This window comes from Pseudopipra pipra, chromosome 4 (assembly GCF_036250125.1).
Source record: "Pseudopipra pipra isolate bDixPip1 chromosome 4, bDixPip1.hap1, whole genome shotgun sequence".
NCBI classification, from domain to species: Eukaryota; Metazoa; Chordata; class Aves; order Passeriformes; family Pipridae; genus Pseudopipra; species Pseudopipra pipra.
Window position 1 is genome coordinate 33,998,071 of NC_087552.1, and position 18,601 is coordinate 34,016,671.

An 18,601-nucleotide genomic window follows, 5' to 3' on the forward strand; every position below is an offset into this window, starting at 1 on the left:
AAGTGGGCAAAAGACAGTTACTGGATAACTTCTTACTGGATAACTTCTTAAACTGACTGTTTACATATACAAGGAGTAACAATTTCAAGAGCCTTTTTGAGCATTGCATAATTTGTGAGTCTTGCTGTCGTCTTGTTACAACGAACTGGCAATGCTTTAGCAAATGGAGCACATCCTCATTCATCACTGACATCAAGTAATAGGAAGAGACTTAAACATTGCAAAGTAGAGATCATCTAATTTTCATCTTGTTTGGCTAAAACATTGTCATTTGAGTAAACTCAATTTGCAATAGTAAATTCATATGTGCACTATTTTAGTGTGTTTTTTTGCAGATTAATCCATTTTATCTTTGCCCATCTAAAAAGCCACTAGGAAATTATTTTGCAATATGTGAAGCTTGTGAGATATTAGGATGGAGCTGAGCTGTCTGTGTAGGAGCAAGGAAATATGTAGAAAGCAAAAAATGTATTCCTATCTCCAGATCTGATTGACACAGAAAATTCTCATTTCCCTAACTTTTCTTTTCCCTGAGCTAAGAGTTCATGCCTAAGCATCACCATCCGAAACTCATAATTTTTTTCCCCATTTTAAAAATATTCTCTTTTTTTGACAGCCTGCCCCACGCACCTGTAGTAAATCCCTTTGGACAAGTTCTCTGGGCTGCATCCTGCCAATCCTGCTCAGTTTGTAAGCTTCTCCTTGCCTGTCCTCCTGACTCTCTCAAGCTTGACTTCATTAAGTGGTGGCTGGGCAGTAGCTGACCAAATTTAAAACAAGATACATGTTGTCGTTCCCCCTGTCCCAGCCCCCAAAGCTGTCTAAAAGCATAAGAAATGACAGCCCCCCTGCTTTCCCAGTGTCATGGTTTAGGAATGCCACTCCCTAATTTGATGCTTCTCACCCCTGAGACTCTTCCAAACCAGACACTGCTAATTCCCCTCCCCTTCTGGTGGGAGACACAAAGGGTAGAGATTCTGAGATGAGATGAGAACAATTTACTGGAAACAGCAATGAGATACCCCCCCCCCCCCCAGCAGTAACAGCAACAATACTAATAACAGTGTGTAAAAGAGAGAGGGTGATTTACATGCAAAATGCTCACCAAGCATTGAACAATGGCAGGTGGACCCCATGCCCACCATGTTTTTTAGGACTGTAGGAGAGAGTCACTTCCCCCACCCATGAAGTAAGATGGTATCGAATAACACAATGTCTTGACCATGCCCACAGAGCTCCAGGCTCTGCCCCCTCACAACTAATGTGAAAGGTTCACCCTTTCCTTGGCCGAAACTAGGACACCCACTCAAACCAGGAATAAAAAATAGTATAGCAATCCAAAATTAAGCAGTTTTGTAATGTATGATATATGGTCAAATAGCTGCTAGTTGAGATAGTTTGAAATCAGTGTCAGAGCTGCCAATTTTTGCCAAAATTTTATAATGTACTAGGTGACTTGTAAAATTACTTGTGACTAGCTACTTGACAAGTCTTTAATTTCAAATAAAAAAAAAAAGAGGTTCAAAATGGAATATTGGAATACCCGAAGTCTTAATTTGAGTAACTTGCTTTGGAAACTTTAACATCTGAACCATGTCTGTTTTTTGAAAATAACATGAGTTGAATTTTATTTCTCTGTTGCCATATAGCTTAACTTGTATTTGTTCAAATGCCAAGCCATCTGTTAGCAAATAGTGTTCATAAGATAAGGCTGGATTTTATTATCTTAACTTATTATTTTGGGAAAATATGCAATCTACAGTTTTCAAGAATTTTGACCTGAACAATTAAAGCTGTCATATTTTTGGTGACATAAAGTAAAACTTAATCTTGCTCTCCTGTTTAATTTCTGTAAATTGCAACAATGAAATTTATTTGGACAGGGAAGATTGTCCTTCTCCCTCCCCTCCCCCAATTTTACTATTAACATTTTTCAGACTTATTCCTTTAACATATCAGACACATTATGGTTAAACTAAACATTCTATAATGCTTCCCTCCCACCATGACCACCAAACTAGCACACATTAACACTCAGTCCCCTCAGCATTTCCCCATAGCATCTGTACCCTGAAGCAGTTCACGTGGTAGAATGAGGTTTGTGTGTAAAGTCCAGAAAATAAATGAACAGAAAATACCATTCACTGAGGGTTGTCCTGGCTCTTCTGTGTTTTCACATGGCCACTGACAGCAACAATGTGACAGTCCCTCAAAATATCTTTTTGAATGGCCTCCCGCATCCCTTGGCCTGGTCCATGCTCTCAGCACATTTGGTCATCTGCTTGGATTTTCTGTGTGCTTTTTGTACCAGAACTTTGCTTCTAATGTAAATTCTACTGGTTTTTTTTTATATTACTTAAATGGGACCTGCAGTACAAAAAGGTCTCCTAGATCTCCCACAGCTAACCTCATGCTTGCCCTTGGCCTCCATGACCAGAGGATGCAACTAACTCTTTGCAGGAGCAAAATACAGAATTGCTGGGCATTTTTTCTCAAACCAATAGGCTCTGGTACTTGGGTTTTTCTGCTTTTCTCCTAAAATGGTTCTGAGACCATCTGGGTAGTGTGTGCTGTGCTGCTGAGGCATACTGCAATGCTGACTTGACCTGTGCAAACCTGGCTTTACACTTGTCTTTAACGACTCGCTCATCTACACTGTTCCCTTGCTGTAGCCTCTTCTTTTTCTTCTTTGCTGCCGTATCCAGTCAGTTCTCCCCTCACTGCTTCATATGGCAATTGAGAATTGCTTTCCTTTCAGCAAGTTCAAAAATTTTATGTACAAGAGCAATTATTTAAGCTTTTTTCTCTAATTAAAAGATTAAGTTTTGAAGGTGAGAAAACATCTGGTTTTTACTATTCTCAAAATTAAAAGGGATGTATCTGTATAAATATTGATTATTTAGCCCTCTGGTCTTTCCTATGCTAAAACAACTTATAAAATGGATTGGAATATTTAATTTTACTGGAGACTCATTGAAGAAATTATGGACTTGTTCTGAATGTGTGTAAAGCAATATCAAAACTCAGTTTGTGCAGAAATTTTTTGTCTTCATCCAAGTGTATCCTGATTAACTTATGAAAGTAATCTTCCAGAAGAAATTTTGTTGGGGATTTTGGCAGGTTTTTTTATTTTGACAGGTGATGAATGTGAGTGTAATGGTACTGGAGCAGAGCCCTTGATTATCTACATACATTTTTATGGCTTTATGTATCTGGAACCTACTTCCTAATTTTTGTGATGTCTGGGTCATACTGTTCTGTATGGTTTACATATATCTGATGGGGTGTTTATATTTTGAATACACAACTGCCTTTGATCAGTCTTTTCAGCGAATAAAATTACACTGGTAGCTTTAATCATTGCAATAAAATCCTTCCCTTGGTAAATGATTAATCTATTTGAAACTTAGTGTTTTTAAAAATGGCTGTTGCTGATGGAAACCTATGAGATAGCAGAATGACTGGGATTTTAACTCTGAAAGAGGGTGATGAATGTACACAAATACTTAAACCATAATAAAATCCCATAAAAAGGGATTTCTTTTTTTTTTTTTTTTTTTTTGTCTGAGCAAGAAGCTGAGAGTTGTGGAACAACAGATTTGGGGGAGGATCAGAATTGTACTTTTGGGAACTGCTGGTTTAGTTGTTTAAGCTGCAGAGGGAGTTGATCAAGAGCTATGCTGAGCTTATTTAGTTTTTGCCAGGTTCTGAGTTTTGCTTATGGCTAAGGATTTACAGCATCATGATGGAAGCATGAAGACCATACATTGGAGCTTTGTAGAGAAAAATAACTCCCCAGGTTATAGTTTCAAGTCTATTTAAGAAATTACTTGAAAATGTGTGAAAATGGATTTAGTTTGCCCTCAGAACTCTCTCTCTCTTTAGTATAAAACTTCTATTTTTTTTTCTGCTGCTAGCTGCTGCTGCTGGATGTCCCTGTAACCTGTTTGTTGTTTTGATATGTCTGTATCCAGCTAGTGATGTTCTGAAGCCACTGGCCATAGGGGCCAGGTATAGAGTACGGTATTGTTGTGGGCTGACCCCTTGTGCTGCCTTGTCCTCTGTCTGGTTAGAGTGCCTTGACTGAGCATTTCAGTCCATCAACTGAAACTGAAGCATGAGGGAGTGTGATCTTATGGTTTAGTCTAGGAAAGACTGAGATCATAGGCTGGACAAAGAAGTTGGAAGAAGTAGTGATGTCAGTCCATTTATGACTGAGTGCATGGCTGCCATGAATTACAATGGATTTTAAATCTTGAGAAATTAACACTGATTGCTTTGTAGTGTCTGCATCTACCCAAACGACTGCATATGTCCTTTTGGATGGAGATGCTTACTGTTAGTTGGAAGCAGAAAATTACACTTATCACAGTGCGTGTGACTGTGTTTGCTTATTGAGACTAAAACTCCTAGAGAAAATAGAAGCTTGCTTCCAAGAGGTAGCATTTTATTGGGAGTGTCTGATCTGGCCATCTGCCCTGAATTTGTTGATCTCCTGTTGGTATCATGGTCGTTGTTATCAGTGAAGCACAGCGCTTGCTCGTGTGTGTCACGGTAGCCTTCCTCATGAGCAGCTGGAGCTGCCATGGTGGCTCTGTCCTTGAACTAAGCTCCCTGAGGGCTGACCAGAAGGGAGGGCATGCAGGGAGTATTTCAAACTCTCTGAATCTGATTTCATCACTTAAAACACAGTCAACTCTAACTGAATTAGCTGAGCCATAAATTTATGGACCTTTGTCTTGTGATGTCACCTGCTATTTCAGCGATGTTTGTGATGCAGCGCACAGGCTACTTGTACCAGTCACGTCACCTAAAATTGTCCTTACAGTTTGAAAAAATTTGTGTACTTTTTTTTTTTAAATACGAATACTTAAAATTATTTTTACAGTTAATTTTTCTTTTATCCCATCCATCTTCTGTTCTGCTGAGTTATTGAAGAGTTCATTGAGATTTGAAACTGGTTATTTTCCAAGTGTGCTGCCAGTATCTGAAGTGCTGGGAAATAGGAGACAGTTCCTAAATGCTGAGATTGCCTGGTATCTGGCATTGTTCCTGTCATATTTCAGTGCTACTGGAATTTTGGTTTTGCAGAGCTGATAAAATACTGAGAGACTTAATCTATTACGCTGGCAACTTTTGAAAATAAAAATAGAAATTTAGCATAGTGTGTCTAGCGCTACCAGGCTTTCTTCCAAGTTTGTAATGAGGAGATGAGAAGGAACAATGGAGCAGAAAGTGTCAAATGACCCGAATAAGTTTTAAGTGAGCCTGAGTAATTCTGATTCCTCTTAAAGTGAGGGAGGCTTTTAGGAAGGGAAATGCTCATGGTAGGAGATAAGCCAGTTTCAGAAGCTCTCACAAATGCAAACCTTATACTAGTTTCTAGATGTATATACTAGAGCTACAGACTTCTATCTCTTTCCACACAAAAGACATGAAGATGGACTCAAGATGGCCTGGATCACCTGCTGGTGCTCAGGTGCATTTGTGGAATGTTCAGTACAATTTCTTAGGTCTTCTATAGGAGAGACACCGTGAATTGATAGTGCAGAGCTTGTAGATTCAAGAATTCTTCTTCTGGTTGGTTTTTCATTGTTTCGCACACGGTAATTGTAAGCTCAGTCAAGATGGCATTTCTTGCCACTGTTGCCACTTTTAAAATAAGTAAATAAGGTAGACTTTTCTTATGTTGTGCTTTATTCATATCAATGGAATTTATCTTTCCCATTGAAACTGAGGTTGTGTAAAAGTACTTAGTTAAAGGTATCTACTTAAATGACAAAATTACACTTATGAATTTGTGATATGGAGCATAAAAACAAAGTACGTTACATTGTAAATCCACACCATTGCTTTTATGGGGAGTTTTGCCTGTGAACCAATTTAGGTTATTTTTGCATTTGCTACACAGAATAAGTATAATGAAAATTTTTCAGTGGGGTATAGCCAATGCCAACGAAAAGTAAAATCTGAGATAGATTTTTTCTGTGTAAGCATGAATGTATCTTAATAGCTCAGAGTAACTGAAAAGAACCTTAAGGAAAAATTAAGGAGAAGGGTTTAACAAACTGGATTTATGGGGGATAGTCTTTGAGCAGAAGGAAAGCAGAGGAAAGGAGAGAATCCTTTAAGGTAGCTGATAGAGGAAATACAAAGTTTGTCGTCTATGAATGATACCAACTCTCACATCCCATTTCTTTAAATGTTAGAAAGTTGACTAATTATGGCTAAAAATTGAGAGTTCTTTTTGAGAAACTAAGGAGGGGAAAATTCTCTGTGTAATAAAGTAAGTGGTTATTAAATGTGAGACCTGTTATACTGGGATATTCACTACTACTTACATTGCTAATTAAAGGTATCTATCAGAAGAAAGTTGTTGCTTTCAGAATTGATATGGCAGCTGGTAAGATGACCTGTTATGTAATCTGTTCCTTCTGATTTAAGGTTACCTCTGATTCAATTTAATAATATTTAAGGTTTTGAATTTTAGTACAAACCTGCGAAACATCCACTCCCTCCTCAGTTACTTGAGAAAACTGCATTATAAGGTTCTTGCTGAGGTCAAAAGGAAGTCCATGTTAGTTTTATGTGCTCTCGGAGTCTCTGGACAAGTTTTATAAGTGTAATGAACTGAAGTAATCTGGTCATTGCTTACCTCAAAATAACAAAATGAACAGTGTGCAAAAATAGCATAAAGAATACCAAAAAGGGAGAAGGACCACCATGTGGAGAAAGGGGACAGAGAGCATTGCTTTTTCTTTACCTCTTGTGAAACTCAGATGATTTTCGGTGAAGGACAATCTTGGTAAGCTGAAGTAATGACCTTTACTTATGTACTTGGAGGACTGTGGAAAAGCTGGAAGGAATCAGAAGTATTGTTTTGGTTATTAGATTGATTCCGCTACAAATGATCTTTTCTACAGTATTGAATAACATTTTATTAAAGACTTGAAAATGTCTCAGTTTCAAGTGATGCTAAAATTTTCAAATGTTTCTGAAAAACAAATTCAGGGATACAAGACATAAAGTCAAGTGAGGGAGAATTTATTTTCAAATTATAATATAAATAGCTAAAACAAAATTGTCAGTACTACTCCACTGTTTTACTTTGTTTATTCATTTACAAACTTACAAATTTATCTTAAATATATCTGTTTTGTTCTAATATATTTATATAAACTACTAATTGAGGTCATGTGTTTAGCTCTCCATGTGAGTGAATTGGTTGTATTGACTGAGTTCAGCATATAAATACATGTGGAAAATGTCAATATATATGGTCTTATTTCACTACTAAAAATCTAGATGACATGCCAGGTTGTTTTATTTTATTTATGTAAAGAAGCTAAAAATTTGTAATATCTTAGTTATGAAGGTCTATAGGGAGACTTAAAAATGCCTATTCTATATTTTTCAATGTAAAAAACCCCTCATTTAGAATCTAACATCTAAAGTCTTTGTATGACATTGGAAAAATACTCCTCTGTTTTAGTGAATTTCATGAATGTTAATAAGCCAAACTGTGTTCACACGAGGTCTTGCCTCTTAAGTAATGTTTTCCAACAACTTCTTATTCTTTGAGACCATTATGTAGCTCTTGTGATGTCACAGTAATCTCCATGGCAACACAGACGTCATTAGCAAGAAGCATAAGCAAAGCTGTCTTTATTCAAACCATTTATTTATTTATTTTTTTAAGGAACAACAAAAAAAAAGTAGGTTAGGAAAAAAACCTTTCATCTTTGAATGTTTTCTGAGATAAAATAATATGAGAACTTCTAATTTAAAAATAAAATAAGTATAATTTTTCCCAAAGAAAGACCTTTTTTCAGCTGTTCTGATGAAGTACCTGCCTTCTAGCTTTCTATGCTAGAGATGAAGCAAAACAGAACTGCTGCAACAAGCTAAATTTTGTTGTTGCCTCTACTAGGAGGTTCCAGTTGTCCAGTTTTGTTTCTTTATTTTGTGTATATAGTTTATGAATACAGATCTTGAATTCAACAGGAGAATGTCATCAATTCACTTATTTTTTCTATATATGAAGATTTCATATGTCTAAATGAAAGGGTCCTAGAAGAATTTTAAGTGGTATTCTGGTCTGAAAAGTATTCACGATCACCTCTTGATATAAAGGCTCTGAGCATCTACCTTTGTTAGAGTAAATTTGCAAAACAATTTTTTATTCTTAACAGTACTTTTTCAGATTGGGTTTTTAACTGTGTTTCAGCTTAATGTTTTAGTTTTAATGTAGCATTATGAGAAGATAAAGTGAGAAGGAACAAATGTGAATCTTTACACAATTATTTAATTTTTTTTAACCTAAACTGGTCAAACTTGCTACCATACTCAGTCTTATAACCAGGTAAAATTTTAAAATTAACCACACTTCTCAAAACTTTCCCTTTTCTAAAAGGAAAACTGTATGAAGATCATAAGGCATATGTTTCAGGGGTTGAATGAAGGGATTTTCTGGAGGTTTACTTCCAGAGGATCTCGCTAATTTCAAATTATTCACTGTGGGTTTTCAGGAACTTCTTTTGAAGTGCTTGCAGTAGTCAGCTATAAATTAACAGATTAATGCAACCTCTGATCTGTGTTGCATTTGCATAAGAAATAAATCCCTATGAGTATTATGTAGATACAGCACTATAGTCTGTCATCTGTAAGGATGCTAACTAAATGTGTTCAAAATACTAAAGAAGTTTACTAAAGCTTTCAGCTGGAGTTCAGATTAACTTTAACACACTTTTAGTGTTTTTTTCACACACAAAATTTAAAACATTAATTTACTACAAATATGCTTATTCTATGATTTTAGTATGGTCTGGTTAGTTCTTCCCACCTGTACACCCTCCTGCTGCAGCACCAGGGTTATTGCCCTATGAGAGATTCCTCTTCTCCCAGAGGCAGCGGGCGGTTTGGGTCCCAAGTGATGTTTGAGGCTTTTGTCTCTTGTGAAACACTCCTCCCAAAGTATTATTAAGTGGTGTGTACTTAGCTGTGATGTCGCAAGTGAGTCCCTTCGCTGACACATGAGCTGTTGTATCTGAGACTGTAAACATCTATGCTATCATATGACACTGGATAAGTCTAATCATCCTTATCCGTGGTATGCAGTGAGCTCATGTCTCCAGGATTTGCAAGTAGTGACAGGTCTGAAAATGCCTCTTCAACTTAGATTCCACTTGCCAGCATCTCAGTTTTCCTTTTAGCTGAAAAGCATTTCTGTAAAGCAGCTTTTTGCTCTTGTTGGAAAAACCTGCTATAAATAATATGTAGAAAAAATAATATGGAGAAAAATAATATGGAGAAAAATAATATGGAGAAAAATAATATGGAGAAAAATAATATGGAGAAAAATAATACGTAGACAAAATATGTAGAAAAAATGTAGAAAAAATGTAGAAAAAAATGTAGAAAAAATGTAGACAAAAATGTAGACAAAAAAGTAGAAAAATATGTAGAAAAAATGTAGAAAAAATGTAGAAAAAATGTAGAAAAAAGTAGACAAAAAATAGAAAAAATGTAGAAAAAAATGTAGAAAAAAGTAGAAAAAAGCAGAAAAAATGTAGACAAAAAATGTAGAAAAAATGTAGAAAAATATGTAGAAAAAATATGTAGAAAAAAATGTAGAAAAAACAGTAGAAAAAGTACGTAGAAAAAGTACGTAGAAAAAGTACGTAGAGAAAGTACGTAGAAAAAATAAAATAACATTGAGAATCTAGTGATAATTGTGATATGAAGATGACCACCACATTTTAATTAAGAATGTTAGTTATTACAAATCAAAAGCAGTTTGGGTTTCACTTGCATCTTTACTTGCTTTTTCTGAAAGACAGATGCTAGTTCACATGAGAATTGGAGAAGTCAGCCTATATTATCAGCTAATTTCATGTTCCATATAATGATCTCCTGTCTTTTAGTTGACAAACTCTTGATTTCATAGTTTCCAGTGTGCAGCTCTAAGTGTGGGGAAACCTGCTACTGCCTTCCCTCCTCGCATCATCCCCAGTGGAGAGCTGTTTGCATTGGAGTGGCTCTGCATGCATGAAAGGCTCTGCCTTTTTTTCTGAGGGGTCAGGAAATGGCCATGCCAAATTTAGTTTTCGTCAGAACACTTAAGCATTCCTCTGGGAATGGCTTATGCATGTATACGAGCTTTTAAATTGTTACTTTCTTCTTTTTCATCCCTGGCAAGGATGAGTTGGGTGGAGGTCAGCACACTGATGTGAAACCCATCTAAACCCAGCTTGGCTAGAAAAAGCCATATTGAGGTACTCATGTTTTTCGTTCTAATCTGGACATACCAAAGTGAAATGTGATGTTTTTTAATAAGAAAACATACATGAGAAGGAACTTGGCCAAATCCCCTATTATCTCCCTAAATGGCAAATAGAAAATAGTCCCCATTTTTTTCCCCATCCAGACATCTACTAAATACTGCTCTATATTTCATCCAAGAATTCAGTGTGACTAGTTTGCTTTAGAACTAAATCTAACACATTTTGATGTTGTTCTAAGTTAAATGTTGATTATTACATTAGACTTGATTTTGGGATTTGTCAGAGACCAGACATTCTGCTCATGTTTGCTTCTCTGTCGTCAGAAAATGCAGTGATGGAAAGCAAGTGCCTGTCATGGCTGAGGTCATGGCACTGCTGTGGCAAGTGGTGTGTGCAGGTGGGACATGCAGCAAATGATCCATCTGAAGGAACGGAGACTCCTCTCTGCTCTGAGATTGAGAAGTGGAGGGTAGAGGGAAGATGGGAAATGCAGTAGGGAGTACTTGTATGTAAACGGTGATGGTAGTAATAGCATTTTTAGGATGAGGGCTACCTAAAAGCAAATGAAGACACTTCAGCTTACATAACTTCAAATTCTAAATATGCTTCATGCAATACCTCTGTATTTCACTTTGGTAGTTTTCTGTGATTCTCCTAAATGTAGATGTCAACTGAAGCAATGTCATTTTCACAAAAAGAGCTTGGAAGTATTGGGTTTATCTAACTTAAGATTTGGTTTTGTCATGAATTTATTAAAAGCTTGAGAAAGTGAACTCAACTATGCACAGACTTGTGCTTACAGATTTATTTATCTATAGTCTTGAAGAGATAAGGATTGATTTTAGTGAAGATGGGAGAGGGATAATGTTTACTTTAATCTCCATGTATGTTTAGATGTTCTGCATTGGCAAATATTACACAGCAGTAATCTTAAACCCATTGGACATACCATTTGAAAACTTCAGAACAAAGAAAGTTTTTGTTTTCTAGGGTTTTGGCATAAATCATTGCAATATTCATGCATTACATTTCTACTTTAATTAGATTGTAAATTTTTTTATCAAGAAAATCAAAATCTCTGTAGAACTTATTTCCTTGCATACAGGTACTCTAGAAAATTCTAAGAACTTGAGAAACAAGAAAATATGTTACTTGTATTTTTCCTTTTGTTAGAACATGTCTAAATAGAACGTGCTTTTTGATTGAGAGGAACTGCCAATTAAATAGGTTTTATTTTCAACCAGCAACTTTGTTCAAAATATTGCATTTACATGGACATGAAACTATAACAATATTTTGCACTTAAAAATGTGTTGAAGTATGTGTATGATAGAGATGACCATACTTTGTGGAACTTTCTTTTTGGGACTTAAATGTGGTTTTACTAAAACTTTAAGCTAATGCAACGTGTTGAATATCAAAAGAAATCAAAGTGAAGACTACATTATAGAGGAAACCCTAAATTTTTGTATGTCCTTTTTGCAAAATAGTTGTCACTAGTGAAATTGAGTTTTCTCTGAGTGATCTTTGATTTTTAAGAGGAAGGAGGAAAAGGACTTCACACTGAAAACCTGTTTCTTGGTGTTCATTGTCACTGGAGTTTTCTTCAGATTCTGCATCACTTTTGGTGAATATGTTTGCATTCCAGTGCTGAGAAATAACTTTCCATTTGGGAGCTGGGTTGATGTGAAAGCAGGAATGTGGAGGCCCAGGTTGAGGGGACAAGGCAGAATGCTGATAGGGAAATGTTTCCTCTTCAGTAGCTGCTGCCTTCCCTGCGAGCTTTGATAAGAGCATCTGTATGTGTGTGTACAAGTATGTCTGGGGACCTGGGGGAATGGATGGGTCGTGTCTGGAGAAAACTGCCTTGTCCTCCAATATCATGATGATAGTAGAAAGAATAGAACGAGTTGCCCTCAATACCTGCAGGTTTTTGGCTGTCTCTGTGTGTAAGTGCTTATAAAAATTCATGTGTTGCCTGTGACCGTAGGTGTTTAATTTAATTGAAGTACTTTATTGTTTTGTTTTATTAGTAAATTTATTAAATTTGAAGGGGAATAAATGCAGACAGTGATCCTAAATTATTCTCATGTTTTTTGTTAGCCACTGACATATTTGTACTATTGTATTTTTATAATAGTAAAGTTTTTTTTTAATGAAAACTGAAAGTGTAAACTTGGGAAACATGGAAACCCTTAACTTTCACTTAAAACTCGTCTTCTGTTAACAAGCATGTTGAAAACTGTAATGCATCTGTTCTTTAGCTAGCTGTGTATGTTTTGAGTATAATGAGTTATAAGCTGAGATACAGATGTAGTAAAGTATACTTATGGAGAAGGGAACTGTCATCTATGGTCAATCTAAATTCAATTTAAAAATGCTTTAGAATTGAAATTGTAAATGACTGATATGAATTAAAATATCTACTTTTAATACACAGAGTGAGAAAAAGGTTTTTTTTAGTATTAATGAACTTCTTTGGAAATAATGCTTTTGAATAGTCAAGTGGAAAATTAGACTTGTCAATCGTTTAAGGGAATAGTGTAGCTAGGGAGCAGTTGCTTGGGGAAAACACCTGTCTACTGTAAAATGGATTCCTGTAAATAACATTGTTTTGTATATCATTGTTAGGGGGTTTTTTGTTGTTGTTTGTTTTTGTTTTATTAGCAGTAGATTTATAGTCACATCATACATTCAATATGTAATACAAGTACTGTGATAGAAAAGGACTCCAGAAGTGAATTTACCTCTAGGACAGCTACTGAGGAGAGCATCTGTGAAGTTTAATACTTGGGGAACCTCAAGTCAGAGCTTATGTGGTAGCAGGGAAGAAAAGTGTTAGAAAAGCTGCTGCAAAACAAGGTTCTTTGGGAAATTTAGGTGAGGCAGCAATGTCCCGACCAGAGAACCCTTCTGACTTTCTGAATTACTGTTATAACCTGTGCATCCCATATTGACAACTACAACTGGAAAGATAACTTTAAACTGCTTTAACCTCCTTTGGTGAAATTCTCTTATGCACATCACTGATCTAGAGAAAATAGTTGCAAATCTAGGATTCTTTCAGGTATATCACTGACTTAGTTGAAACAAGCTATATTTAGGAGTTGAAATTAATAAGGTTTAGGTAGGAAGATGTATTAAGACAATTCTGGTTTAAGTGACACAAAGTGAAGTGTATATTATGTAAAATTCTTTACTGCATTTTAAAAACAAAAATGGGGTTTAAGCTTAAGCTCCAGAGTGGGTCATATATCCACAAGCTTATCTCACTCTACAGTAAGGGAAGGAGTAAATTTGTCAAATCCCTGGTCCATTGAAACTTGCTAATAAAGGCTTTCTACACTGTATTTTGGCTAGCCAGTACTCATGTAGACTATGTGTTTTGTGAGAAATCTGGGTAGTCATACTCACTTCCTATGGGAAGTCTGGCATCAAAATTTTGTAAAGAACATTGTCTATTCAAAGTTACTGAAATAGAGCTGATATTATGAAGATAATGTCAGCCCTTCCACTGAAACTTTATTTGGTGCTACTGTTCCTGTGTGATACCTAACATCTCTCAAGCCAGCTTGCATGGTGGCTTTTGGTCCCTTGAATGAAGTTCTTCTCCTGGTATTTCAAGGAATCACAGAATGATTTGGGTTGGAAGGGACCTTAAAGATCAGCTGGTTCTAAATCCCTTGCCATGGACAGGGACATCATCTACTAGACCAGGCTTCTCAGAGCCCTATCCAACCTGGTCTGGAACACTTCAAGGGACAGGAGTCCACAACTTCTGTGGGCAACCAGTTCCAGTGCCTCAGTGTTCTGATCATGAAGAATTTTATAAAAGGCTTTTCAGCTTGGGCTTTTTTATCAGCTCAGTAAACAAACTGTATTAGGTGTTGGGTATTTGCTTCTTCTTACTGCTTGCTGATGTGTTAAATAACTTGTTTTCAATAAAATCAAGTTTGTTTAGTGGCTTCCTCTACTGAGTGGCTAGTTACTACAGCTGGGGATTTCAGGTGGAATGCCACTGAAGTCCTTTTTTGTTGGTCTTTTATTTTTGCTCTTGTGAAACTCTGACAAATTAATTCAGTTACGATGTTTGTCGACAGTCTTATGAATTGAAACGGCAGGATTGGCAATGCTCTGAGATCCCAGTAGTTTCTCAGGGTTTCTCAGTGTTGCCTGTCACACAAAAACCTGTACTGAAGTGTGGTTCTGCAACAGATGGCATGCAATACTGTGATGGATATTCTACCACAGTCAGAGATGGACACTTCCGAAGTTTCCAGGTGTAGTGGACAATGACAAGAGAGTTCCCTAATTTTCACTGATTAGGTGAATTCCTCACTGGTGATGAATTTTCAACAGAGATTGGAAATCAGGAGGTTTAGGTGGTGTGGCAGTCTGAGAACTGCAACACTTGAAAGGTCATTTAACTTTCTTATGCCTTGATTTACTTGTCTTCTTTCCTACAATACTTCACAAAGATTAGAGAGTCTATTTGCAGCCTGAAGTGCCTTGTGATCTTTGGTCAAAGATAATATATACATGTGATGCACTGTCTGCTCTGATAAATTTCATGCTGTCATAGGAATCTGAGCAGTACAACAATGACATGGTTATTTGCTGTGAGAACCATCGTGTTACTGGGGACAGAAATTGAGAATTTTTTTTTATACTAACTGAATGCATGCCTTCTATCTTAATATGTTGACTGCCTGTTCCCTGGTGCTGAAGCGTAAAATCCAAACAAGTTATTCAAGAATAGAGAAGCACATCCAAAACACAGCTTTTTGTTTTTACTGTGTTTTCTAAAGCTTGAAACTTTTGCATGTCAGCAGTGATTAGCAACAAACAGAAGTTTTAAAGTTGTTACTTACAGTCAGCAATAGAGGAAGAAGAAATGGTGGAGTGTTTATATGTTTTTTTTGTTGAAATGAGTACTTGCTGTGAGACTAGAAAAATGGATCGGCAAAAAAAAATACAGCAGTGTTTTCTAAGTGGTAAGAATATTTGTGTTTGTTTCCAATTAGAATATCAAATAAGTTGACTTCCTAATCACCATTTTTTGCATTGCTGTTTTTCAATAAATGAGTTGACTTACTTTCTGCTTTCTCTCCTTCTCCTTTCTGTTTTTAAGGAAAAACTGTGTGTATGGATCCAGTTATTGACCGAAATATAAGTTTGCCACTTTTGCAAGAGTCTAATGAATCAATATAATGGCTTCATTTTCTCATGTCCTTAAGAGGAGTAGAAATTGTATAAAATTCAAGATGATATTGTAGGGTAAAGAACCCTGTGTTTTGTTGCTGGACTATAGGAGGAAGCATGTGTTTGCCTCTAGGAAAATAAGCATTTTGTCCAGAGACTTCTTTATTGAATGTTTCTTTTCAAGAAGCTTAGTATTCTGGAAAATTTTTTCTATTGTAGAAGTCCCATGTACCATTAAATGCGATTATTATTTTGATGAATAAGCACAGCTGGCATTTCTTTTCAATATCTGACTGCCTTCTTTTTGAGCCTATAAATGTGCTGTTGTCAAGAGATTAGCCTTTGGGGTAGCGAGTTAAGTTGTTCATTTCTACTAATCGCCAGACGGGGCAGGAGCATAGATATGAACTGGCTAGATATACTGTTCCGAATGGGATGTGAAATAAAGCTTTAAAAAGTTACCTCTCACAAACATTGTTGCTTCATTGTGTTACCATGACTGTGCATTACAGGATCGGTTAAAATTCACATTTTACCATTTCATTGAGTCTGGTTTGTTTTTCAAGCTGTTGCCCTGTGGGCTTCAGATAGGAAGGTTTCCCATGTCTGTTGCACGGTGCCAATTGAAGAAAGGGAGAGGCTAAATAGTTATATTGGCTCTTTGCAAACTGTAGCGTAGGTTGGTTACAGCAAGCTACAAGCTGGGTCCTGAAGTTCCACTCATTTTGTTGTCTATCCTGCCCTCCAGTCTGCGATGGGAAAGGTCTGGCATTGACCTGGCATTCCTACCCAGAGGAGGAATCACATATCCCATAAACAAACTTTAACTGGCTGCCTTTCTTTTACTCCGATGGTGTAGGATTAAGGATCTAACTCTAAAGGTTCTGTATTTCACTGAATTATGTACTGGTTCTCTGCACTCCACCTTTACATCTGCATTTTGAGGATTCTTTGCAGTGAAACCTGCAAGTGCACACATTCATTAATACAAGCAGGGCACTCCAGAAACTAAAATTAAAAAACCTTTCTGTTTTATCCTGCAGGAAACAAAATAGTATCATGTTTAATTGTTGCATTGCAGTGGGAATGTGTCATGAAAGGGCAAAACAACCTTTTGTCCTCATCTATTCAGTTTGGGAATACACTCATGTTCCTTATTTTATTATTTTAAGTGGAAAAGAGTTAATTGAAGTTGATCAGCCTTTTAATTATTTTCTTGGTCTTCCAGCTAGCTTTCGTTATAGAAATGCAGATAGCTTAGGTAACTTAATACTGTAATGTCAGAAGATACGAGATCAAACTCTGTAATGTAGTTCAGAATCAACTATGCCTCTTCAGTAGACAGCTCTTGATTGACACTTGTTTTAGTGTTAATAGACTTATTTAGCAAATACTCTTAGGGAACTATGTAAATACAAAATAGTTCTTAATTAACTAATTAAGAACCCAAAGACACTGTCGAAGGACATACGCATGAAACTTGTATTGTACAGAGGTATGTACATTTTTTCTCTGCTTTGCAATATCTGGATAAGATGTAAATATGCTTATGAATTGTGCTATAGCTCAGATCTCTTTTATAATTGAAATATTTATGTTCTTCAGTTTTGGCAAGCGTTCTGCTGGGAGCATGAGGCGTGGATGTGAATGCATTGTTCTAGAGCCCTCTGAAATGATTGTGGTAAGAATGTTTTCAGTCAGTTGCTTTCAAAGTGTATAGACTAGCTTTAGTAACACTTCAGTTTCCAATACAACTTAGAGTTTTCTCTTTCGCATGTGATCATTTAATAAATATAAGATTTCATACATAACTTTCTTGCCATTCTTTGCTTACATACTTACATCGTTTGAGTGATAAAAGCAGCCATTCACACAGCTAAATTGTATACTTTTAGAGAACAAAACTGGGACAACAAACTGTTCCCTGTACTTGTGAGTTACACAAACTGGTAACAAACAAGTAACCTAATCCCTTCTACAGCCCTCAAGTTATACCACATTTCCTGACCTTCTGCAAGTTTTACAGAAACTGTCACTTTTTAGGAAAAAATGTTTAATATCACAGTCTATATTTAAGCCATCTCTATAAGGCTTAGATAATTGTTATACCTGTATTATGAACTGATCTGTTAATAAAAAATTTAGCCTGTTGATTCTGTATTTGTTCAGATACAAATACAGATGAGGCATCCTGAGTTGGCAGGAGCCTCAAAGATGATGCTGTTCTGCCACTGGACTACAGCAGATGTTGCTAGCAAAATAACCTTCCCTTCACCCAGTAAAGTTGGCAGAATTTAAAAATGTTCAAATTTAGTCTTAAAAACCTCAGATGGCTGAGAATATATTTAATTCAATCAAACATTAATTACTTAAGCTAACGTGCGATTAATACTTTAAAGCATCTCTGCTTATCTATAATAATAAAGCAGAGCAAAAAACCCTGACAAACCTACAAACTCTTCTGGTATTTTGCTAGCACAAGAAAACTATAATTTTACAAGAAATCTGTAAAAGTAAATATAACAACAATATTAATGGTGTACCAGTTTTCTTTCTGCAATATATTGAGTGGTGAAATGTTTGTATTTGTGCAAGTGTAAGAAGAGGGTGAGAAAGGGAGAATTTTTCTTCTGCCCTTTTAGAAAAGTGTTCATGCTCAGTGATGCTGTTCATACTCATGTTGATATATTTATTTTTTTTTAGTAGTGGTTTCACTCTTAGTGCTGAAAATGCAGGAAATTCAAAACTAGCTGCTGTTTTTTGGAAGTAGGATTTGTTGTTTCAAACAAGAAACATTTTTATTTTTTGTGGAAAATGACACCCTCTCTTGCATCTATTGTAGGTTGATTATATGGAAGAAAGCGAGGCATATTTTCAGCGTCAAGCATCTCACAGGCAGTCTCGAAGAAGGTTTAGGAAAATCAACCAGAAAGGGGAACGACAAACAATTATTGATACTGTTGACCCTTATCCTGTGGGGAAGCCACCTCTACCTAGGGGTTACCATACGGTAAGCTATCTGTATTTATTGTTCACAAAAGAACAGAAACATGAAAATTACTGAAAATAACACAATCAAAATGGCTAAACTTGCTGGTATCTTTAAAGTGTGCTTC

The 18,601-nt window shown here is 36.2% G+C and overlaps 1 protein-coding gene across 4 annotated transcripts in view; it reads left to right on the forward strand.

Annotated features, from left to right (window-relative positions):
- RAPGEF2 (Rap guanine nucleotide exchange factor 2) overlaps positions 1-18,601 on the forward strand; it is a 181,132-nt gene that overhangs the window by 72,372 nt on the left and 90,159 nt on the right. For all 4 annotated transcript variants that reach the window (XM_064652356.1, XM_064652354.1, XM_064652353.1 and 1 more), the window contains exons 5-6: positions 17,091-17,166; positions 18,328-18,495. In XM_064652356.1, coding sequence (XP_064508426.1) covers positions 17,091-17,166; positions 18,328-18,495 — 244 coding nt within the window. The remainder of the gene's footprint in view (positions 1-17,090; positions 17,167-18,327; positions 18,496-18,601) is intronic.